Below are 24,305 nucleotides of genomic sequence, written 5' to 3'. Positions count from 1 at the left end.
TGTGTGTGTGTGCATGTGTGTGTTTGTGTGTGTGTTAGAGGGAGAGAAGGTTAGAAAGATGAGCACGGGGAAAGCATACTGAAGGAGACAGTTAACATGAAACTCTCCAACACTCTGGTACAATTCTCTGCTCGAGTATAAAAGCCCTTTTGTACATTAAATCAGTATACTTTTGTTATGAATGTTGTAACCCTTTTCAGGGAGAGATCGGTCTCTGAGTGATGTTGGTAAAGCTTCAATAGGAGAGTGTAGTTAGGTTTTCATTGATATTGGATTGGCAGAGCACCAAAGTGGACAAATACCTCAGTGCTTAAGAACCACATGGGTCCCTGCAAGCTCGAAGTTCAATGGATGGCAATGTGTCTTGATATGTTTAAATCAATTGTTTTTCGATTATTATTATTCTATCTTTGTTAAACAGGTGCACATACGTTGAGAACATACTTTTCAGTGTTATAATATTATGAACGTTCGAGAAAGAAAAAAGAATCATCCACAGTTCAAAGACTCCAACTTGTTGAATGGTCTAACAACATGCCGACAAGGGCTCTTTGACTTAGCTTAAAATGATGAAAAGTCATGAATTTTCGGAAATCTTAATTGATTTTTACCATAAAGTTCCAGCCAAATGTTCCAGGCTGTCATTATGTACTACGTTTTTCAAAATCAAACAACGTTACAATTGAGTTTATGTAGGTTGAAACTGTTTCAAACACCTGCAACTTTTTTCAGAAAAAAAAAAAAAAAAGGAGAAGAAGAAAATAGCGAAGATGCTCCAGCAACAAGGAACGGGGGCGGGGGGTTTAGAGGGTTTCTGCTTCACTGGTTGGATGACTCCGCTGTCACTCGTCCATGACGGCTCCGCAGCACCTCCCACGGACGCACAGCGGCAACACAGCTTCCACCAACCATGATATTCAAGGCACTTGCGGCTCGTCTGCAGCGATAGGAGAAAAGAGGAGAGAAAAGAGTGAGCCTCACCTCCTCAAACAGTGAGTGAGGAAGGGAGAAGAGCCTGAAAGCGACAGTGTGAGAGAGAGAGAGACAGAGCGCGCAAGGACGAGAAGAAGCTGTGGAGTTAAAGGAAACAGACGACAGCGGCTTGGACCTCCACGCGAGGAGTGTTTATTTGTCTGCGCTTTATTGTAGAAAAGTGTCAAACATTCCCACTGATTCGACATGTCATCGTCCGGTAAAGACAACAGTGGTGCCCAACATGCCAATTACGTGGGACCTTACCGTTTGGAGAAGACGCTGGGGAAAGGACAGACAGGTTAGTTGGGACAGCTTGCTCTCTGCATCCTTCTGTAATTGCACTATTTAATTGTGACAGCGATTTGATATGGGCCGGCTGGGTGTCTGCAGGTGCTAAATAACTAACCGCTTTTTTATTTTTAGATGGTTGTTAGGCAATTGATGGTTGTTAGGCTGACATCGCCTAATCTTCACTAACACAGTGGGACGACGGGGAATTAGGTGCTTTACATTGGTTTGCAGGTTGTGCGTTGGCGTCGGACTGGGTGTGTGTATCAGAAGCAGAGCAACGTGGAAAACATCAAACAGCAAAATCCGAGACAGTGTTTGGGCTTTGAAAAATGAACTTTTTTTCGTGTCCTGACTGTCCTGTTTGTGTGTATGTGTGTGTGTGTGTGTGTGTGTGTGTTTGTCCTGTGGTTGGAGCACAGCGCCGTTAATCCCGATTTGCCTGATACATTGATCTATTCTTAGTCCGCAGGCAGGCAGGCAGGCAGGCAGGCAGGCAGGCAGGCAGGGAAGGAGGCAGGTTTTTCTCCTCCAGGCTCTGACTGCAATACGTGGGTTTCCTTCGATATGGATGGTCCCACCTTGACAGTTTACACCACAAACTGGGAAATAAGAGCTCCACTGATCTATATGCATACACACCCAAAGGATGTAACTGGGATTCCTGAATAATGAGCACATGGTTTTATCTCAGCATGCACAGCAATGACATTGCAGTTTGTTAAAGTTAAGATAGCACATGTACAGTTAGCAGTAAAAGATGAACCCCTGCTGTATTATTTCATGCTGTTGTAGCATGCTTAGAATGACTTGTTCATGTATGAGTTCTGCCCAGTATCCATCTGTACTGTTTTTTGTGTGAGTACATCCTTTGCGATCAACTCCACGCAGCCAGCAGTGGAGCCATGTGAGAGGAGGTACAGCCCAGTGCATGGAGGCAGGAGTGATGCAGCATGCTCTGCAAGAACACCACCCTTAAAGCGAAAGAGGCTAAGACTATTCCTCTTTTTTTTCTTTTCTCTCTCTCTCTCCTCTCAGCTGAGAGATTTTCCTCCCATCTGTTGTCTAAAACGGCTACAATGAAGGCGTTGCTTCCCTCTACCCGGTCCAGCTGGTCATGCTGAGCAGCCGAGCGTGCGTGGAAATGTTTGTGTGTGTCTCTCAGACAGTATGCTTTCTTGAAATATTCACTTCGTTCACCTGGCGAGTCCCCAGTGATGTTAAAAGGTGTTTGTCTCTTTGCCTTTTGTCTTTGATCCTTCATTGACTGTTGGACATTACAAGACAGCACTCACTCAAATCTCCTACTTATTTACAATCCAGGAACATCGCATCCAAAGTCTGTTTATTCAGCTTGAAATGCAAGTTCTCTTCTAATCTGTGGTGTGATGACTGAAGTATGATCAAACAATGTTGAAACAAAAATTAGTGTTGCAGGCTGTGTTCCAGTCTCTCATAACCGATTCATAACTAATGCAATATTGAAAACACCTCGCCGAGACTCCCTTTCTTCATCTGCTCACATTTAGTCACGTTTGTTTTCAGGAGGATCACTCACAGGCAGGCGGCGCTTTCCTCCAGATAGCTCTCAGGAGTGTCTAATGGCTGTTTATGGCTGTGCTGGCTCTATGGTCCACTGGGTGCAGACGTTTAATGATATGGTGTCTCTGAGATCATCCGCAGCTGACGATGTATTTATGCGAGTGTTGAGGCGGATTTGGATGTGTTTTTTTTTTTTTTTTTACACAGCCTTGGATGTCAAAGGCAAAGGCATGGCAGAGCAAACAATGACATACAGTATAGCAGCTTTGTCCTCCAAACCATTTTGACTTTCGATGTTCTTATATGAAACTCGTGCAATTGAATATTTATTCATTTCAGTGCTGTAGGCCGTGTTTTTCCATTTATATTTGCGTGTTTCAAGGCTGCAGCAGTTACAGGGCATTACATTATCTGTTAGTGTGTTGTGTGTTAGAAAAATCATTTGCTTACTGGCGTCTGTGTGGCTGTTCCATGCCAACCCTATTTTAGATTAATGACAGTGCATAATATCCCATTCGCCCATTAACCATTCGTTAATCTGTCAGATCTCTTTCCCAGGACCCGCGGAAATGGGTTGACTTGGCAACTGTTGGTGCCCAATCAGCTGGGCCCCATCACGAGTGGCAGCTGGGACCGTCCAGTGGCCTAAGTCCCCTGTGAGCATTCCCAAGCTGCGATTGGCTGGTATTATAAGAGAAGGAGAAAGCGGTCCTTTGGTTGATCTGGCTGTCCTGCTCAGAGGAGTGGTGCTGTTCCATGTTCATTAAGTGATTAGGGCCGTGTCCTGTCACACACACACACACAGATACACACAAACCGTCACACACACATGGCCATCACAGTGGTTCTGGTTTGGCTTCATGATCTAATCCCCTTCACAGCCAAAGTCTCTTCGGCTCTCACTCACGCACTCACGTGGCCCAAAGGTAAGAGAGGTTGGCCAGCTTTAGCTTTACAACGTAGCTGCCCCATGTTCCTTTGAAGTACAAAGAGGGAGTTCTGATGCATGTGCCAGGCATTGTTTTTCTACGGAGGATTTGTTCACGATATACCTGGCTTTTCTTCCAGTCTTTGATATGCCATCTCCTTGTTTTCCGTTAGTCGTGTCTCTTTATCTTTGGTTTAGATCAAGTGCAGGGTTCCTTCTTTGTCAGGTGTGCATTGGGGCCCGATGATGTATAGATCTATTGTACCTGCTTGACTGGTTACTGATTGGGGCAAGAGCCAAAGAAGCATGGAGGAATTTCTTACAATCATGTGCTTGAATGGTAAAACCTGACAAGGGTGTTGTATCTGTGAGATGGTTCGTATAGGGACTGTGCAGTATAGGGTATCTTTGGTTGAATGCGTCAAGGTCTAAGAGTTATCAGTTTCTCATAATGGCTGAAATTGCCAAACAGCGTTAAACACTGAGTTCGCACCTTGTGTTACCTTTTAGGATGTATGATGTTCTGTATCACAAGCCTTTAGCAGATGTTCCTTAGCTACAGCATCTTTGACAGAGATGAGATCGATGATTAATTAGATATTAAAACAAAGAACTTCCTTTCAAACGTCTCCATCAGAGGTTGCTTCGCAGAAGAGACCATCTTGTTTTCTAACTCTCGAGGCTTTATTTGATCAGGCTAAAGATTGTGGATTTGTAGTTTTGCAAGTGTGGTGACTTAAGACGGGCTAAATCGTTGGAGAACTGTGCCCTGCTTCGCCTTCACTTTGTTCCTGAAGGCTTTTGATTTGTGGGATAGAGGCCTATTGTCTGGAAAACACTGCCATGCTAATCCAGAGTAAGTCCTTGTTTTTTTGGCACAACTCCGATATTGACAGGCTAAGAGGTGGAGTTTGATGTGTAGGCTCCATGATTGTTTGATTGACGTTTTAGAGAGTGAAGTGACGCGTGCTTCGGGGGCTTCAGGACTGTTCATCTGACAAAAAGCTGCCTGTGATGTTGTGTCTTGTTGTCTTTCTCTGTTAAGCTTGCCTCGTTTCTGTCTATCTGTTGGGAGAGTTCTTGTTCTGGCTTCAACGGGCTTACGAGCCATTTAATCCAACATCCTGCTGTTTTTGTTGTTTCCATTTCAGCAAAAGGCCGGTCAGTTTGTTGCTCTTACTGAGTTTCAGTGTTGCAATTGTTGCCTGTGTTTGCGTGTCTGTGTTTGAGAGTGTGAAAGAAAAGCTACCATTGGGTACTTTCTTTTAGCACATTTACACATTCACATGCATGCACAATTTAACCACACCGTTCTGGGAGACATGTAGCGCACTTCATGCTAATGCTAAACCGTTAATTCGACGTTGATTGATAGTTGGTGAGCAGAGGGTGGTTGATTCAAATCAATGGGCTCTCCAAAAGATTTCCTGTCTGCTGAAAGAGATCCATACTGTTTCACCGCACATGATATTCCTGATGATGACAAGTGAGGGAGGGAATGCTCAGTCGATGCTGTCAATGAAAAACCACTTGGCGAATCCACAGAAGCTAAGTGCATCTGTGAGCGCGGACGCGTGCGGCGCAGGTGCTCAAACTCTCGCCGGTCCTCGCGTCTGTGCCGTTGAAAATAATCTTGACAACCCGTGTTGAGCTCAAACACAGGTGTCTATCTCAACTCCGTTCTCAAGATCACCTTCAAAAGTATACAGCTCTGACCTTAAATTGGCGAGGGAAAGAAGAGTTAAAAGGCTGCCGTCATAGGCCCCTCTTTTCAGGGATTCAAGTCAGAAAGCCTCGACCCAACGGCTCAGCCCAGTTGCTCCCAGCTGGTCGCGCCCCGTGTTAGCAAGCTGGATCAGAGCTGTGGAGCAGAAAGCCAAGCCAGCATGGTCTCAGCTGTTTGAATGTGTGGCTAAAGCCAAAGCCCTGCTCCCTCAGCCCTGAAATGTATCCTAAATGGTTGGAGTGTAGGTTTGAGTGTGTCGTTGCCTAAGCTCATGCATATGGTGTCTATTTGTGAGCTTTTAGACATAAACACCTTTGTGTTGGCCATTCCGGAGCCAATGTGTTCACAAATTGAAACTGCGGCTAAAGTACATTGAAACAGTGCTTCTCCTGCTGTCTTATATGTGACTTTGACTGTAGTTATATAATGATGATTGTCTCCATCATTTAGCGCCCCTCTCGTCTCATACGCCTCAGCGTCTCTCTTCCCCTCATGTCCCTCGTCCCCGGGCCAGTCAAGATTCATACAGGGACTCAGCCATGTGGTAAATCAGACAAGACCTCGGTGGAATTGCATCGATTGGGAGGAATGTATGTAGCCAACGATTTTCAGAGATTAATGATGAGGAAAGAGGGGGAGAACTGGGAGAGGGGAGAGAGAAGGAAGAGGAGGAAGGGAAGGAGGAGTAGTGGAAGTAGGAAAACCCCCCCACCTTGAATTGAGAGAGCATGAAGCGGTCTTGAATGCTCTGACTGCAGTGGAGGTTATTAATTAAGGCAAAGTATTGATCACTCTCTTCATTATCCTCCCCTCCTCCTTGATGTTCATCTCTCTATTGCTGACCCCCAGAGGAGGAAAGGGTTCAATCTTTAGATGGGAGGTCAGTGAATAAGAGATGGATCGCAGAATTGGTCTCTGAGGGTGATCACCAATGAGTGTTTGTGTATTTATTGTGTGTACTTTTTAAGACAGGCCCCATCACATCTTATTTGTATTTCCCTCTAACTCCGTTTATCCCCCAGTCTGCGTCTACCTGCCTGTCATGTTGAATAGCATGGAGAATCAGGTTAGGATAACATGGTTCCTGGGTCCATTTTCCACCATTTATACCATGACACAACACACGCATACACACATCCATACAAACACAATCTTTTCCCCTTCCTCCCTCTGTCTGGCTGAGGTCCCCAGCCTCGCTCGGCTGCTGAGTTTTTGAGAAATTTGTTTTTTTTTGCCTCGCGCTATTTAGAATTTCATTGAAACCGTTTTCCAAAGAGAATACAAGCAGAAACACGCTGTTACCAGCGGGGCTCAAAATAGTTATATTTATATATGTTTTCACACTGCGGCTTCAACAGAATAATGCTTTGGGATTTACTCGTATCTCTGTTTTAGTTCACTTGTCATGCCAGAATTCAGCTGGTCACTAAGTCAGCCTCCTCTTCACCCGGCCTTTGTAAACATTTACCCATTTAAGACACATACAGTATACTAAATGTCTGAGCGCACAGCAGTAGGCTTCATCAGCCTGTTTCTCTCTCTCTCTCTCTCTCTCTCTCTCTCTCTCTCTCTCTCTCTCTCTCTCTCTCTCTCTCTCTCTCTCTCTCTCTCTCTCTCTCTCTCTCTCTCTCTCTCTCTCTCTCTCTCTCTCAGCTTAGATTAACCCTTGCTGAGCCGCATGTCTGGCTTTGACTGTGAGAACACTGGGTTGGTTGCCAAGCATGGTTGTCTGGTTGTCATGGTTTCCCTGCTTCTTGCTGGTTCCCAGTCTGCCCTTATGAAGAAAGGAAGGGAATGCTCTTTCTAACTCTCTCTCTCTCTCTCTCTCTCTCTCTCTCTCTCTCTCTCTCTCTCTTCTTCTCTTATTTTTTTTCCTGACTTTTCAAGTGGCTGAAATCTGAAGTTTAAATCAAACTCTGTTGCACAACGCAAGTTTGCCTTCATCGGACTTTTATCTCTGTATTCAACAGATTTTTTTCACACGAGAGGGAAACGATGTATCTGAATGAATGTGAACTGCGTGTGCGTCTGTGCTGGCTGCGTGTTTGTGCGTGTGCTCAGACATACGGTCATGGATCAGACAGGCTTGCCCTGCTCTGTGCTCTCTGCGTTGTGTGCTGTGTTCCCATTTAAATCTGGGAGATTAGCACATGTGGGGAGCCTCGGCTTTAGTTGCTGTCAGCTCAGCGAGCCTTGGCAGGCTGTCCTCAGATCAGGGGGGAAGCTCAGTGCTCATCCCCCCCCATCTCTGTCTGTCCTGCTGTACCTTATCCATTATCAAAGAGATAGGTGGGCCAGTGACCTTGACTTTGGTACAGTTTTCCAACTGCTGCAGTGCACTTTCACTATTCACACTGAGCCATTTGTCATAGACGTGCTGTTTCTATTCATTCAAATTATTCTTTTGGTTCTCCGTGTGAGGGTTCTCTTTGAAATTTGCATCCTGCTAATGTTTTTTTTTTTTTTCCAATGGATCACGGATTGCATTTGTTAAATTCATCATCTTACTCTTTAATTGACTACTTTCATAGAGGGATGGCATCAAAAAGCAGTTTGAAGAAATTCAACATAATTCAAGTGTGCTTTTTATGGATTAGCACACAACTTATTGAAATTTACATATTTAGCTAATTTGTCGATTTCCCCTGGGATTCTATGCCATTAAGAAACTTTACTTACTGAAGCTGTGTTATGTTCTCAGTGTGAGTAGAGCAAATGAATGACTTTTAAATTACACAAACAGTGCCTTTGCTTCAGCAGACCTGCTGACAACTCCCGTTGGACTGTTTTCCAAGAAAAAGAACATGAATGAAATTGTGCACTCATTTACTGAGTGCGGTGCATCCCAGATGGCGGAGAGCAGAGTAATTGTGATGCATTCAGAGTTTTCACTGCCTCTCGCTCTGTTGTCTGCACTTTAGGCTATGGAGCACGACGTCGCCCCATGCCTGAAACACCTGAGATGTGGCTTTGCATTTGAAAGGAAGCAGACAACCCTCAATGAGATTTAGTTAGATGAGCATGACTGGTTACAAAGCAACAAGCTGCACTGGCAGCTCTCTGTGGCACCGACTTCTGACACTTGGCCAGACTAGAAAGAATCAAAACACTATGTTAGCCAACTCGACTTATTTTATCTCCGACTGATATTATCATGAGTCTGTTATTCATGGATAGGGGGGAAGGAGGAGTGGCATGGTTTTGCTGTTTTTGATGACTTCTGGGGAGGTCGTTGCCAATTTCACAGAACCCCCCCACACCTCAAACACGGTGTTGCTGCATCAGTGGTCCGGCCAAGACAATCTGTTTCTTCTGTTTGCTTTTTTCATGTTGCCACCTTATCCGATCAGGCTTTGAGTACACTGCCAGGTCAAACCCTCTGTCATGACTATGCATCAGGCAGAAATCAGAACACAGGGAGACGTCATACTTCAGGCAGTGAGTCTGGTGAGAGTCTTTGCGTTAACCCCCCGCCCCCCCCCTTCACACACACACACACACACACACACACATTCTGACCTGAATTGTTGGTGCAGTCTGAGCTCCTTTCTCCCAAATCTCTGGCCTTGTAGTGCTGTACTGGTTTGTGAAAGTGTATCGGCATAAATCTTTTAATACGGCTAGCACGCTCTCCCACTTGGATGCCGCCCTCTTTTCTATTGGCTGACAGTTCACTAACATGGCTTCAGCTTTTCCCCTCAGAGCAACTAGACAAACATTAAAAGATCAGGTACTGTGTTCAGAATGCATAATTCATCAACAAACTTTTCCACCTCTCTGAAAGGGCTGTGTCACTGCATGCAGACCAGACAAGAAAATAAACTATAGCACTCTTATATTTAAATTGACTGAAAACACAAAGCTTAGCATCAGAAAATGTATATTTATTGTATTGTGAATAATGATGAGTTTGCTTTCCTTTTAATGCTCTACATATCTGAGTCACTAAATCCAATTCTGCTCTGCTGTGAGGTCAGAGGCCATCATAAAGGCCTTTGTACAGAAGCAATAATCCATCAGCCTGCGTGACCTTTTGGCCTTTTGCAATCCAGCGAGTGCTCTCTGTAACTGTGGAAAAATGACGCTGTGTTCAGGGGCCAAAAGAATATTTGACCTTTTCCTCTCTTGTTCTTTCTGACTTGTATTCCCTTTCCTTTGCCCTTCTTTCTTTCATCTTTTTTTTTTTATATACTTCTCGTCTTTTCCTGCAGTCTTTCACGACTAATGGAGCAGTTGATGGGGTGATTAAGTGAAAGAGCACTAAAAGCTGCTTATTTCAGATGTAGCTGTTGTGTTTTGTAAAGTAGTTTGTACGCCCGTGCGTGAACGGGTTTTAGTGTGCGCTGCGTGTTTCCTGGGCTTTCGGCCGATACATAACAGTGTCTGAGCGCTGTAACTCATGGGACACGCATGAACATGAGAGAGAGGCAGAGATGGGGGGGGGGGGGGGGGCGGCTCACAGTAGGACACAGTTTCTGTGTGAAAAAAAAAAAAAAAAAGCAAAAAGAGTCACAGCGGTAAAGCATCTCTCAGGGTCACTGCATCTATTGTCATTCAAATTCAGCACAAATAGGCACACAGATGCACAGTGGAGGCCTCACATGATGCAACAAAAAAAAAAAAAAAAAAAGAGGCACGCACACACCGAGAAGCAGGAATGTGCTGTGTGGCAGTATAGAGTCGATGTCGCTTTAGTTCCCGCAGGAATCCCAGCTCTGCCTCGAACTGCAGCAGAGCTCTGACGTCATCACTGGAGGAAACGCAGTCACAGCGGGGAGAACCGCTCACGAGCCAGACACACACACACACACACACACACACACACACACACACACACACACACACACACACACACACACACACACACACACTTTATTTTCCCTTTTGGACTTTGGACTACCTTTTCAAGAGGCTTGTTTCTCTACTTGGCAATCCATTCCTCCATTTAACCTTAAAAGAGGTTACCGGTCATGGCCCATATTTCCACTTTTAGAACAAGTCAATGCTTAAAAGAAATGATGAAGTTGAAGTATAGATTTGCTCAGAATTGTTTTCCCTGATCTTGCTGTGCATCATATTCCAAAAAGACCATAACAATAGCAACACACACATTTTTCTTCAGCTTTTACTCATGCTGAGCACAAACATGCAAGTTGTAATTTTGGCCGGTCAGCTGCCATCCACAGAGCTGTTTTGATGTTTTTGCTGGTTCACATGATGAAAGCATGAATGTAAGCCAACATGTCCATTTGTGTGTCTGTGTCTCTCTGATGACATGTGCAGCTCTGATGCGTGTGGCAAACCATAGCCTATGTGAGCGTGTTATTATGTTCATTATGATGGCTATTTTTTTTCCCTCTTTGGGTAACGCACTCTCCACCTGTTTGCTTCTGTTTGAAAGGCAGCAGCAGCTTCCTCTGCTCTTATTTCTGTATCCCTTCAACACATTTTATTTGAGTCTCTGTCAAGAAATTATCGTCGCGGCGCAGCATAGAGTCCAAATCAATTGTTTAAGCTCCTGAATTGAGTTGAGAATGATAACTTCTTTCGCATCATTCGTTTGCTAATGAAACTGACTTCCTGCCTTGAAAATGTATTAAAATGTATTACAGAACACGTATATCCAAAAGGCTTTCCTGTCCATTCATTTAATCTCGGTTACCTTTACAGACCCAACAGCAGCCATTCCTGTTTTCTATTTCTGTTGCCATTATCCCCCTATTCCCACTCTTCATGCATCCTTCTTGACCCCTCTCTCTCTCCTGCTCCCTTGTTCCCTCGCTTGTTGCCTAATGGAGGTATTCCCCTGCAGCCTCCTGGCCTCGCACTTCCATTCTGCTCAGGTAGGGCTCATTTCATGCTCGATGATTATATCTTACTGGCAGCAATTCAGGTGCTGGATAAGCCTGAGTGTTGTGGGCCTGTACAATAGCAGAGGAAATTCAATTAAATCTGTACATCTAGCTTACTCCTTTGGAGTATATACAGTACCTGTCAGTCTGCAAGACGCAAGAGCTCGACACATCCTAATGTACCACCCAATTCCATCGCCTAACAATTACATTAATACAGATACACACGAGTATGTGTGTAAAGGGAAAAAAAAATCAAGTTATGCAATATGGTTCACATTCAAATGATTGCTTCTGCTGTATCTCCAGAGATGTTTATTAAACTATGAAGTCATGATGAGGTTTATATTCTAATGAGATTATCCCCTCCCCATTTCTCTTGTTGTATCGCACATCCCTCCCACTGTGAGGGAAAACAAACAAACAAACAAACAAACGTTTACTCGCATAACAAATAGAATCATATACATAACCATTTGTGAGTATGAGATCGTGTGTCGGCTTCATGAGTTCATGTGCAGCACAACAAAAAATATTTGATCTATATTTATACTTAAATAAACTGTTGAAAAAACAGGACAATTATATATTTATACTATATGCTGCTGTTTTTACATTGCTTCCAATATTTTCTCAGTAAAGAGTCACTTTATCCTAAAAAAGTGTTTATTGTAGATTGGACAAGGCAGGAAATAACAAAACATGTATATAATTTACATGACGTTTTTTATCATAGCAGCACATAAAGCAACAGTAGGGCAGCAGTTCCCACTTCTTTCTTCTAATACCTGATGGCGGCCACAATCGACATATTATACCTTTCAGTAATAATTATTACAATTACTTTTGTCATACATCATTTTTTTTAAAAGTGCGAAACATTCTCTTGAATGGTTTTATTATGTTGACGTGTTTTCATGTTTTTCTGGATGAACCTGACCGATTAATCAGCCAACCAATAATATCGGCCGATATTACTAGATGTGTTCAACAGTCAAATCATTTATTTGAGTATCGTTGGATTACGCACTTCCATGTGCAGTTACTTTCCAGTTGAGCGACCATCTTCATCTATGTTATACTGAATATATTTGACATCTATATTTAAAGGATCAACTGCCCCAAAATTTCTACACCGGTCTGGCCCGATTTTCATATACTCTTGTTCTAAAATGAGTAACAGAGAAGTGCAGCCCTCTGTCACTCGTAATGGGAGATTTAAAGGGAGGCTTGTTTTTTTTTTTAAACAGGGAATAATAAAGAGCTTTTTTGAAGTTCTGTCAAGCTGAAGAGGGATGTCTTTCCTTCTGAGTTGGGAACATTTGGTGTTTGTTGGCTCATGTTTCTGATGCCCTAAAGCTTGTGATTGTGTCTGAACGACTGGGGCTGATTAGGCTAGCATTGGACCTGAATGTATTACTCTGTCTTCACCAGTGTCATTATACCAGAGCCTTTTCTATTCATGCTTTAATGAGACTTTATGAAATATTCACACCTTTACCTGGAGGAACCCAGTGTGGCTTTGTTTGTCATCCTGTGTGTGTCTCTCTCTTACAGCTCGGTTCTCTCGCTTACCTGCGAGTGGGTATCGTTATACTTTTTGATCTCTCTGTTACCAGCGACAAACACAGCAGGGTAAGAAAGAGGCAGACACAGGAATACATTTACACGCACCTGTGCACAGACATGAATGGAGTCTGAAAATGTGTTGTTGTTGAGAAATTTACCATCCCAGATGATGTCGACTACAGGAAAGATCAGGCTCATTAATCCCGACCGGAGCCGAGCGTGTTGGCTGGTTTTCTGTTGGCCTCACTCTGGGCCTCCTCTCTTTGTTATTTCATCTCTTCTCACCCTTCTTTCTCTCTCCGTCTATCTTGCCTAGATCACAACACTAAATCAAGCAGAGCTTTTAATTAAAAGACACATTTTCTCTGCCCTATAAACGCACTATAAATAGGCCAGCCAGTGTAAAAAAAAAACGCACACAAAACACAGAGTGCCCGTTGCCTCCTTTTTTTTAAGCATGTACTGCAGGCTGTATATCAAACAAATGCAAAGACTTGAACTTTGAAGAATAGGACCTGATTCCTCATGTCTTTAAATCACCTGCTTTTTCAGGAAAGACGTTTAATATACCCCCCTCTCGTCTTGTTTGACTGAAGGAACAGACCCACCCTCCTTCGCACAGCTCTTTAATGAAGTGCACTTGTTCCCCTTTTTTTATCATACTGTTGCAGTGTCACGTATGAAAGCTCCATGTATGAGAGCACCGAGACGAGAGATGAGTACAGAGAGCTCACGGAGGCCCTCTCCTGGGGCAGGATATCTGTGTCCAGACTACAGAGCGATTCATTAGCGCGGGTCCCAGGACTCGCATCAGGCCTCTTCCGGTCCACTCAGCGGCTCTCTGCCTGATGTGGCTCCTGCCTTCACATCTGCCTCCAACAAACCTGTGATTTCTTCCAGAGAGGCTCAGAGTGGTTAAAGCAGAGGACGAGAAGGGTCCTATATCTAGTGGTAAATAAGCCGCCCCACATAAAGTGATCCAATCCCCCTTTGGGATCTTTCTCCTTTTCATCGCTTAAACAATCGAAATGCTTTTACGCCAAAAAAATGTTCTTAGCCATATGTGGGTTTTCAAATGTCTGTTTGTTTGTACCTTTTAAACGCAGAGGTCAAGTCTCTCCTGCAGACGTCATGCAGGAAATTCAGAACAAAGTTACATTATTATGCGCTCAAATACTCGCCTTGCACATGTGCACTGTACACACATGCTGGTGTTTCCTGCGGGGGGATAATTAGGTCCAGATTATTCAGTGTAAGAGATCTGATACGCTGGATGAAGCCGTGCTGGGATTGCTGCTTCCTTCCTACACACAGAGGAGCCAAACGCACACACTTAACACTACATATAAGGTTTAAGTGGTGCGGAGATCACGTGTGTGTATGATCGCACCACATGTTTGTTTTCACCATAGCCCTCTTGTGTGTATAAGCACTTGCATATATGCATGTGTGTTTAAGTGATTAATCTCAGCGGGCCGGAGGTGACGGGGTCAGAGTGAAGGTGACTGTGGAGCTCATGACAATGATTAAGGCGAGAGGTTAGAGGCGTTTAACCTTCATCGGGTTCTCTTCAACATCCGGCTCCCCTTCAGGGCAATATTGGGGAGGAAGGTGAGCAAAGAGAGAAGCAGCGAAAAAAAGGGGACCACCTGAATTTGATGCAACAACAGCTGAAGCTCACATCGTACGTAACTTTCTTCTCTTTTTCTCTCCCCCTGTCTTTGGAAGGAAAGGAGCGCCTTTGTGTTTGTTTGTTTTTGTTTTTTTAGCGTGTTCTCTAATATAGTTTTATTCCCCCGAAGGATAGCTTCCACTAATTTTAAGACTTGCACGGCTAGTTATTTAAAAGTCAAATATGCAGCTATTAGCGAGAGCTTTAGCTGATGGATCGCCTCATTTAGTTGTGCAGCACGTCGCAGGGCAGATTTCAGTGTGCCTTAAATCCTCTGTTGGCTATTCACCATATTACTGAAAACAGCCATGTTTGCTGAAAACATCATTCCTTATAATACATGAGCCTTTGTCATTCTTTTTAAGGCAGTAATTAAATCTACTCTGAACCCCGGTAATATTCCCTGGTGGCACATGGCAACAGCCAACTGGGTAAGCAGGGTCTTGTGTTATTTGACTGAAGCGCTGCTGTATGCTGTATCATTTTGACGAGTGATTGGCCCAATTATAACAACACAAATAATGGTCTGTGTTTTCATTATTAGCTCATTCATCTAGTAAACACAAGCTAATTAAGGCGAGCCACATGAGCCTATGAGATGTGATTTTTTTTTGTTTTTTTTGGATGGGATATAAATTGGCCTTTAAGTTGTAGGACTATTCAAATATTTCCAATCATTAATTCCAAATTATCTCCACAGTATTAGAATCAGCCTTGCTTTAATACATAGTCCCCCCGTCTTCTCTGAGCCTGTATGAAATTAGTTTGAGTTAAATCCTTCATTTTCAGGATGTTCAGGGTTGAGACTAAAGTGTGAGCTTTCAGGGTTTTTTTCCCCCCCTCTTACCAAACCTCATTCTTTTTCAAAGATGCTTTTCACTTCCTTTTTGTTCAGCTCCTTCTTCACCCCTCCTCCATTATCCTCCTCTCCTCCTTTTTTTCTGCCGGTCTAACCCCGTCTTTTGGTGATCAGCCTCCCTTGCCTCCCTACCTGTACCTCTGTGTGTCACCCTGCTGATTCTCTCTACCTCCCCCATCTCTCTGCGTTACCTTTTCTCAGCCTAATGGGATCCCCCGTGAACACGTCTCCCTCTCTCCCCTTCCGCCTCTCTCTCTCTCTCTACAATATCCTCACTTATCACTGTGAAGTTAATGAAATGGAGTACAAGAATGACCCCTTGCCTCCATCGCTTCCTGTCCTACTGTATCTCCATTCCCTCATCCGAACCCTCATCTCTTGCTAAATGTCTGTATTCTTTTGTCCTTCTCGTTCCCTCTCCCCTGACTTTAAATATTTATTTCTTGTGCTTCATGGCGCGGAATTATTTTACCCACCTCCTTCCTTTTGACTCTTAATCCTATTCTCAGCATGCAATCAATAAAACTCTGAATGTATTCTTTCCTCTCATTACTACTGTTATCTCACACATCCATTAAAAAGTTCTACAGCCTCTACTGATATGGAGATTATTGAAATGGAAAACTAATGTTGAGCACTCATTACGCACAAACACCACCTGCCTGCATACTCCCCCAGCCCTTTTTTGTTGCTGTGTGATTCCTGTCTGTCATAGGCAATATAAGGCTTTTATTCTTGACCCAGTGTGTAGGTTGTATTGTTGGGAGTGAGAGGAGGAGTGTATATTTGTGTGTGTGTGTGTGCGGTTTTAGGGTAGTCCTTGTGTTTGCACCAGGGTTTATCATCTCAAATGTCTCTACCTGTCAGAGATGTCACACATGGTGTTGCCCACACTGCTGGCTTTGTTGGTGGGCTGTGCATGCGTATAATGCTGTCACAGCATGTGTGTGTGTGTGTGTAAGAGAGAGAGAGGGGGAGCGTGTGTGTGTGTTGTCTGGCTGGTGTCTTCATATAATACACACATTCTGCCTGTAGCTTGCTCAAAGGTTAGTCAATAAGGAAAACATTCATATGAGCCCTGGAGAAATGATCCATCGCAAAGCCTCTTTACTGATGCTGAATACAGTCACTGACACCTACACACTCCCACACGCTCACATCATGTACATGCGGTCACACCACATGCATGCGCTGGCACACCCGTTGAGTTCAGACAGCATGTCAGCATCTCACAGCAAGGGCTTCCAATCAAGACAGGGATGCTGAAGTCAGACCCCCCCCCCCCTCTGCTAGTACTCAGTCACCCTCTAACTCCCCCCACCTACCCACCTACCCACCCACACATAGACACACACACACACACACACACACACACACACACACACACACACACACACACACACACACACACACACACACACACTGGTGTGCAATGATATACACGCACACTTGAGAGGGAGGAGATGCTGTTGTTGATTTGCTTTTTACAGCCCCACGAGCTGCAGAGAGAGTGGGAGTGCCAGTTATTTATATTCTCTGTATGTGTTATTTACTGCACCTGTTTGCTTCAGTGCCTGGCCAGCCTCATTGGTGGACTCTCCATTATAGTCATATGGTCACCATGGTAACATACTGAATATGAGCAAAGAAAAAAATAACCATGTGGTAATTTCATAGAAGCTTTCAAATAATCTTTCCACTCAAACCCCCGCGTTTCCCCCTTCTTTGTATGTTTTTTGATTTATCTGTCCGACTTTCTTTTTTTTTTTTCATTCCCATTATGACCTCATACAGGGTTCATCATTTTCCCCTAACAGCTGTTTTTAGAGAGAGGCAGGGATACAAAGAGAAAGATCTCTATGATGATGCTCATCATTTCCTCATCCACTGTAAATTTCACTGTGCCTTTGAAACTCCAGGCCACATTACACCGAGGGGGCGGCCTCTAATTATGTCATCAAAGCTCCCTGAGGGAATAGAGAACATTTCCCAGAAAAGATCTGAGACCATGGCTGTTACAAAAAAAACAAAAAACTACTTCTTTTATAACTTTTCATCATCACTCATAGTTGTGACTTAGCGATCTTCTTGTTGGACTATAAAAATGTAGAAAATGGCCAAAAAAATGACAATCACAAAATTGCACAGCAGGTGGCTACTCCATATTGTTTGTTTTCTTTGGGCAGAAGTATATTTAATCACCTTCTGCCAATTGTCTGAAACCAATTTTAGAAAATTCACACATTCAGGAAGCCTATTTAACAAACATCAGATTTGTTTTTTCTCGACAAACTCAAAGTTAAATCCATTCGATTTATTTTGTTAACAGACTAAAACTCCTGTGAGAAGTTTTTTTAGCTCGTACTAATCAGACTGAAATCAATGCTGATTTATTTTAAGCAACAAAGTAAACTAGATGATACTGTACAGACTGATTATTGCGATAAAGCTTATATCTATGTCTGTCTCCCTTGCACCATGGTGTCAGATGATGTGATCAAAAGCATGCTGCAAAAAAAAGCATTTTTTAAATGTCCCTGTTTCATAATGAAAGAATTATGATGAGTTGCTTACAAGAGATTTCACCGAAAGAAGGATTACATTCTGACAAAAAAAACCAAAGCGAACCTAACCCGACCCAAAACAGGACAGCATTAGGAAATACATAAATCGTACAACTATGTCCACAGATTGACTGACACTTACCGTCTCTCACAGGAAGTGTAATCACCTTTTTGACATCAGATGGCAGTGATGTCAATGAGGTCAGGTCTGAATGAAGGTTTTTATTTTAATCGTTACTTGATAACGTGGGGACAGGCATGTGCAGTGTGTGAAAGAAAGTTCCACTTTGCGAAAATAATGAGAGGTGGATATCTCAAAATTGAACGAACTGAGTATCAAGTCAGAAAAGATAGATTGATAACCTATTAGAGGCAGAGAGGAGTTAAGGATTAAATATCATTCTGGCCCAGCCCTGCCAGATTACCAACCTGACCACTCGAGTGCTATAAAAACGCAGGCAGATTAGGCACGCGCACGTGTTTGCATACCCACGTGTGAGCACATAAACACACAAATAATGTAGTGGATTAGGCCTCGCTGCTAACCCGAGGGCCAGGGGTGAAGCAGATGGCCGCCCTTTGTATTGTTATGTAACCTTACTCAGAACCGATCCACATGCTAAAACAGCCCATTTGCCTGGCACACAAACTTCCATGTACATGTACATCGTACCAAATACTTTGTGTATCAATTATCGGGTGCTGGATCTTCGAGTTGCCAACAGCAGTAATGAAAACAAGTTCTGAATGAGGAGGAGAAAGATGCAGAAAGAAGACAGACGGGCTGGGGTGTAGTGGGGGGGGGGCGGTGGCACAGTGCCAGCTGGTTTTGAGGAGTGCCAGATAAGCATACTGACACACACACACACACACACACACACACACACACACACACACACACACACACACACACACACACACACACACACACACACACACACACACACACACACACACACACACACACACACACACACACACACGCGCGCGCAAACTTAACAATCTCAGTAGGGTGTTCGGGCAAGCCAAGGTGACCCGACTAGGTGATGACTGGGTCACCATGCCAACAGGGCTGACTGATGCCACTGTGGCAATCTATGTCAGAGGCTGCTGAAAGAGAGGAAGGGGTGAGGGGCCAGGGGCTGTGTATGTGTCTGTGTGTGCTTGTATGTCATGTGTTGGTAGGACCTGTGTGTACAGGCGGAGTCGGAGAGTCAGGCCCTCAGAGTGTTCACTGACATGCTGACTTTGAGGGAGTCTGTATGATACAATATGGAGTGCATGTAACCCATTAACTGTGCTGGTGTTTGTGCTGCTCTGAGGCACACATACATACAATGTACATTTTCTAAATTACTACAGCTTTAAGGGGAGGGATTAACCAAATCAAATAAGCTGTTTGACAACAACACATTTGAATTTATTTATGTTGCTGTCATGCAAAATATGAAGAAAAATATCAGAAGGAATATGTTAATCTGCAATATATATATATGGTAGTAATATCAGTAATATTGAAATAATGATTTTTTTAAATTACCAAGACAACAACTTTTTCATATTTCAAGTGTTGTATGGCAGACTTTTTCTCGGTTTTGAACAGTTGCCAGGCAACCAGGGAGGACTGCCATCAGCCAAAAAAAGAAAAAAAAGAAAAAGAAATTCACATTTCCCAAAATATTGACTGCTTTAAACGCTTTCAGCTTTATTGTACCTTCTGAAGGTAACATTTTGGATTTTGCAGAATGTAGCAAGCTTTGACAAATTTTTGTTTAATAATTATTAAAGGTCAGACAATAAATCTTTGAGCTCTCCAAAACATGCCTTTGAAGTTTCTCGTTTTAAATTCACTACGAACCTGTATTTGGTCCTACCTATAAACCCCTCAATTTCAGCCGTCTTCAGATCGGGCTGTTTCTGTGTCTGTAGCTTTAAATGCAAATGAGCTGTGTCTGACCACGCCCATTTGTCTGGGCTTAGTTCAAGCTTTCTCATTTCATGTGTTCTATTGTTTACAGTGAGACTGCAGAACAGACACCTAGCTGTGGGAGTGTCACCCACCTGGGCGAGGGATTATTGCCCTTTGTGATGTTAGAGGTGAACATTTCCAAGCAGCTTGTTTGAGCCGTTTTCGTAAAAGTTCAGCAGGCAAAAGGTGGAGAGGATGGACTTATCCTTCTAATAATTGAGGGGGTTTGTACAGGCTAGGGACACATTAACAGACTTTATATTGCACTTTCACGATGTGTATTTAAAATGTGTTCATATTTTAAAGACATACTCAATGTGTATGATAATTGAGGAAATTTTGACCTATTTTTTTCAAATCCAATTTTGTAGATATGAAAACCACAATGTCACAGTTGTCAGCTGTCTAAACATGTTTTCTTCAATAACTCACTTGTCCGTCTGTGAGAGACTTTTCCCTTTAGAGGAAATCATTTGTCAAACCCAGCCTCAGTGGTCGTTTGCAGTGAATCACGCAATATATTCTCTCTACCTGTTTCAGCTGGTCTATATTTGCAACAGTGATTCATACAGAAAGGTCTCTGTCACTCTGGTTGAGATTCTTTGTCTCGTCGTCATCCTGCTGTCCCACGCGCGCCTCATTATTAGCAGCTACAGCTCGGTGGCAGGAGGGGGTGTGGAGGGGGCTCATAAACTCCTCACCTCCTTAGTCCCCTCCTGTCACCGCTCCCTCAAGGATGCAAACGCAGATAACACAGGAAAGTAATTACCAGCAGTGATTCACTGGTTTCCATTACACCTTACAGAGACAGAGGGATAGACAGCACAATGATCTAACCAATCCCTCTGGGTCATGATGACAACGCACTCATTTGTACAGTAGATGCACCAAACACAAAAACTCAGTTCATGCTCAGTATTGCATCCAAAAAGGGGAAACTTCCACAAACGCAGTTACTGTATGTTCTCATTATTTCTCCCAGCCTAGAGTCTTTATTGGATTGAAAAATTGAATCGATAATAACTAAAGAAACATTATTTTCTACGTAGAATTGACTTGATATGTTGGAATTTTGTTTCGGATTTAGATTGCTGTGTGTTTCTGTAGGTTGAGGTGCAGCAGTTTTTTGGGCAGTGTAGCGCTAAGAGCTGCAAATGGAAAGTCAACCATGCTGTGATACAGTGAAGGATCCCAAGGAATAAAGAAGGCTTAGACAGACTTACTGTCAAAAACACAGTAAGTTGTGTTTGAATGTGACCCAGAAGTTAGAAGCTTTCTATCGATTTCTAACTCACCTCGAGAGGACCTTAAATGGCTCATTTGGGGAGCACGGGGTTTATGTGAACTCACTTAGTAAAAGTTTCCATTTATTGGCCAGCAGCATTCCTGAGGAGCTGCCGTGGTTTTACAAATATGAAGTAAAAATAGTTCAGGTGAAACTATACAAAGTGATAGATCAGAATGGACACTGAGATGGCTGTCTTTTAAAATTTTTATAGCTCTAAGGGCAGACTGATGGTGCGCTGTTTGAACAAGGTTACTCTAAGGTGAGCTCATCATCGCTGGCACGTCTGAGAGCAAGATTCTTCTAAGAAAACATTCATTCAGACAACAACCAATGTTTCTCCTGCTCCGACTCTTAACAGATGTCAGGTGATGTTTTATTTATGGCTACATATCTGCACATGCATACATATTATTCACGCATTCAAGCGAGGACCAGTAGAGAGAGGAATAGTGGAGAGTAATGAGGAGGGGGGTGTAGCACAGTACCCCAGGCTGTGAGGTGAGTGAGACCATCCTGACGTGGGTGACACTCACAGGGACGGAAGCACTGCACATAAACACAATCTGTGCTCACACATGCACATTAAATGTAGAGTTGTTGCTAAACGGTGCCGCAGATATTTCTGTTGATGACGGTGAAGGAATCAGCACCAATCAGAAGACTTCATTTATAAAAAAGATTCTTTTTCTAGGATCTTTGTTTTTTGCAGCACAAAAAAAAACAAAAACAAAGAAGAAACCCCCATGTCTGCACTGCAATGTCACTATTGAAGGTTAGACTACTGTTTTAGAAGGATCAGTTTCGGGTCATAGCTTGTGTGTGTACAGAACCTGGATAAAGCTGTATCACATGATAAAATCGATGCGTCTGTGGTTTTGCTCAGTTGTTAAAACATACCAGAGGCTGCAGTGCTGCGGCCCCGAGCCACACTGGTTTTGGATCATTACTATGTACCCACGGATGTGCAACTTCAGGTATAGGACTCCGTGTCAGACTTAAAAAAAAAAAAAAAGGAATGGGAACATGTCTAATTGAACGTCCCTTGCTGACAGTGATAATGATACCCCAAACATCCAATCAAAGAACAGAACAGTCATCTCTGCTCCTCTGGGCCAAAAGACACACACAGTCCTACTCATTTTTTTATGCTACTTACCCTCTCAACTCTCTGCTTCTGTATTTTTATTTTTACCCATCTCCCGTGTCACTGGTGAATCCCTGACATGACAGAGACCCCCCCCCCTTCCCACCAGTTTTGTTCAGCCCCCTATGGCTCCCTGTCAGCCTGCAGACAATAGGGACTGGGGCACATTTGCCTTTTTTTAAAAGGAGGCAGCCATGTTGCTTCACCCTTTCTCTACCTGCCGCACTACCTCCCTCTCTTCTCATCTTCCTGTGCGCTCGCTCTCTGTCGTCGAACTCATTAATATGTCACAGACCCCTGTGCGTGTGCGTCTTCCATGGGCATGCTATGCGTGAGGCCGATCGTGTAAGAAAGCCTGTGAGCTCTGTGATTGGGTGATCGCAGGGATTCCACTGAGGTAAAGGCCAACCTCGTTCTGTCATGTGACCACACTCATCACTGTGAAACATGCCAGATAACAACCGAAAAGGTCAGAGAAGGTAGAGAGCGCTCTTAAAAGGAAGACAGAGCTACAAATGTCCGTGTTGGAGTTGATTTAATAAAACAACGATGATGAGGATGAGGTCTGGCCCAACCTGCTTGTAAATTGAACACGTCTTTGCCCTGGTATCAAGGACACGTGATAAATGATGTATTACTTCAGGTAAGAGGGAGACAAATTAACAAAAAAAAAAAAAAAACACACTAACAATCAGGCACAAATTAAAAACACATCAAAACTGTTTTGAACTATTTCATGTTTAACACGGAAAGTCTTTAAAATAAACTAAAATAAAGTAGAGTCGGATTTATTCTTTGTTTTTCCCTTGCAAGAACATCTACCTACTGTAAATGATCACATTGTCTGGTCTGGTCTGGTCCCATTATGTTAATTTCCTTTTTTTTAAAAAAAACCTTTGATTTATATTTGTAAAGATAAATAACATTGGGGAAAAAGAGAGAAATAAAGGTTAATACACACAAATAGGGAGAGGCTCCTCGAGCACCCCCTGCCCCCTCTCTCGACGACGAAGAGAAGCTTTATGTTTAAAACATTACTCGGGCTGAGCCAGGTTCAGCTAGAGTTAAATGCTTTGATCAACATGCTCTTTGTGCTGTATGTCTGACCCGTGTGTGAGCTAACAGGAGCTCTCTGAAGGTCGGATGCTGCTCAGCATGGGGACTCGGTAGTCGTGCGAACCCAGCTCTGCTCCGCTTTAGGCTTGGTCTTGAGTGTGCGTGCCTCGGGCTCTTCTTCCTGAGTGGTCCCTGGGTGCTGCTCAAACTGTCATTCTTATACACACACACACACACACACACACACACACACACACACACACACACACACACACACAAACCACACAGAAACACACACACACACACACACACAAACCACACAGTTGTACAATCACACCTAAGAAATTACGTATGCTTGAAAATGCAATATGCACATGTTATGCTGCACTTATCATGCTGAGACAACAGTGCACACACACACACCCACCCACATACACATTCGCCCACATGTGTACAGATAGACAGGCATCCACACTGTATGGCCTGAGGCAGGAGGGATCATTGAGGTGAGGGTGAAGACAGGGTGACTCTAACAGTCACAGCAGAGAGTATCTCAGGTCAAGGCGTTCAACACTGTAAACACATCACAGTGAATAACATGCAGCGTATAAAACATGAAATCCTCCTGTAATGATCCAAAACATCAAATGTACAGACTTGATCCACTTTCTTCACTATTGTGACCCACCGTTTCCCACTTGATCCTTTAAATGCACGTGAACTAATGATGTTTATCATCATAAGACTGCAGTTTGATTCAGCAAATCCTCTTGTTGTGGATTTGTTTTCTTGGCCTAGATCAGGTCTGCGTGAAGGGGGTGGGGATCCATGTGTGTGTTGGTCTATGTGTGTGTTTGTGTAAATGTGTGCTGC

The 24,305-nt window shown here is 43.4% G+C and overlaps 1 protein-coding gene across 3 annotated transcripts in view; it reads left to right on the top strand.

The window, feature by feature from the left end:
* Positions 1 to 808: 808 nt before the first annotated feature.
* Positions 809 to 24,305, top strand: part of brsk2a (BR serine/threonine kinase 2a) — a 163,527-nt gene continuing 140,030 nt past the window's right edge. For 2 of the 3 annotated variants that reach the window (XM_079347007.1, XM_079347008.1), the window contains exon 1: positions 811 to 1,273. In XM_079347007.1, coding sequence (XP_079203133.1) covers positions 1,180 to 1,273 — 94 coding nt within the window. In that variant the 5' untranslated portion in view covers positions 811 to 1,179. Of the gene's footprint in view, positions 1,274 to 24,305 lie in introns of all 3 variants that reach the window. The other variant, XM_079347006.1, reaches the window with a different exon arrangement.

This window comes from Symphodus melops (assembly GCF_947650265.1).
Source record: "Symphodus melops genome assembly, chromosome: 6".
NCBI classification, from domain to species: domain Eukaryota; kingdom Metazoa; phylum Chordata; class Actinopteri; order Labriformes; family Labridae; genus Symphodus; species Symphodus melops.
The sequence above is the reverse complement of the archived record's forward strand: the minus strand, read 5'-3'. Positions and strand labels throughout refer to the sequence as shown.